Source organism: Alligator sinensis, unplaced genomic scaffold (genome assembly GCF_000455745.1).
Source record: "Alligator sinensis unplaced genomic scaffold, ASM45574v1 scaffold248_1, whole genome shotgun sequence".
Lineage (NCBI taxonomy): Eukaryota > Metazoa > Chordata > Crocodylia > Alligatoridae > Alligator > Alligator sinensis.
This window is the reverse complement of record NW_005842130.1, coordinates 1,028,270-1,029,282: the sequence shown is the minus strand read 5'-3', so window position 1 is coordinate 1,029,282 and position 1,013 is coordinate 1,028,270. Positions and strand designations below refer to the sequence as shown.

Here is a 1,013-nt window from a genome sequence, read left to right as displayed (position 1 = left end):
GCCCCGGGCGTTGCTCCTCCTCCTGCTCCGGCCGCCGGCGGTCGCGCTGCCTGCGGCCCATGGCGGCCCAGCCGCGTACGAGCCCCGCCGCACGCCGCAAGGTGACGGTGAGGGAAGGGCGAGTGCCGCCAACGCCGCTGCCGCACAACACGGTCGGCTGGGCCACTGCGCACGCGCGACCAGGGAGAGGGCCTCTCCTCACGAAAAGAAGCCCTCTCTAGAGGCTGCTTTAGAGCTCGCCTGAATGGTAGAACCATTATGCTGGAGCTGGCTTCGGCCGAGCCCCACCAGCGAGCAGGGTCTCTGCACAGGCAATGCGTCCCGGATTCCCTGAGCCGAGCAGGTAAGGATTTTCCGAAGCATCCCAGGAAGAAACAACGTGAATGTCAGGCAACATCGCCAGTAGCCTTGCTTCTACGCATGCGCCTGCTGCAGCAGGCGGGGCCTAAACTCCTCGCTTCCCATTGGCTGGCCGGAATGACTGACAGGCTTTCCTGGGAGAGGGGTAAGTTCAGAGATCCTAGCGCAGCGGGCCCACGCGGCGTCCGACACTGGCGCACATGGCAGCCACGGTAGGCGGGGCCACGGCTCCGGCTGGCTCCGCCCCCCGGCGCTGATTGGCCGGCGGCGGGCGGCTGCGGCAGAAAAGCCGAGGTAGCGCGGTGGTTTCCTCAGTGGTTGGTTGGGCGGGCGCGCGGGTAGTAAGTGGAGTGTAGTCATGGAGCAGTTTTGGCAGGAGGTGGCTAGCCCGGCAGAGCGGAGGCTGCTGACGGCGCTGGGCTGTGCATTGGCGGGCATCGGGCTGGTTCTGGCGCTGGTGCTGCGCTGCGTGCATCTGTCCTACGGCCGCTACACCTCGCTGTACTTCGGGCCCGGCCTGCCCGCCCGCGCCGCCTGGCTCATGCAGGAGCTGCCCGCGCTCCTTGTGCCGCTGGCCCTCGCCCTCGGCAGCGGCGCCGCCCGCTTGCACCACCGCCCCAACCGGGGCCTGTTGGGGCTCTTCCTGATACACT

The 1,013-nt window shown here is 68.2% G+C and overlaps 2 protein-coding genes across 2 annotated transcripts in view; one reads left to right on the top strand and one right to left on the bottom strand.

Annotated features, from left to right (window-relative positions):
- The window catches only part of NSUN2 (NOP2/Sun RNA methyltransferase family member 2), a 45,095-nt gene extending 44,693 nt beyond the window's left edge, over positions 1-402 (bottom strand). Inside the window, 1 exon segment of the mRNA XM_006025019.3 lies at positions 113-402. Within this exon segment, the coding sequence (XP_006025081.2) occupies positions 113-363 (251 nt within the window). The 5' untranslated portion in view covers positions 364-402.
- Positions 403-686: 284 nt separating this feature from the next.
- SRD5A1 (steroid 5 alpha-reductase 1) overlaps positions 687-1,013 on the top strand; it is a 19,372-nt gene continuing 19,045 nt past the window's right edge. Inside the window, exon 1 of the mRNA XM_025205800.1 lies at positions 687-1,011. Coding sequence (XP_025061585.1) covers positions 719-1,011 — 293 coding nt within the window. The 5' untranslated portion in view covers positions 687-718. The remainder of the gene's footprint in view (positions 1,012-1,013) is intronic.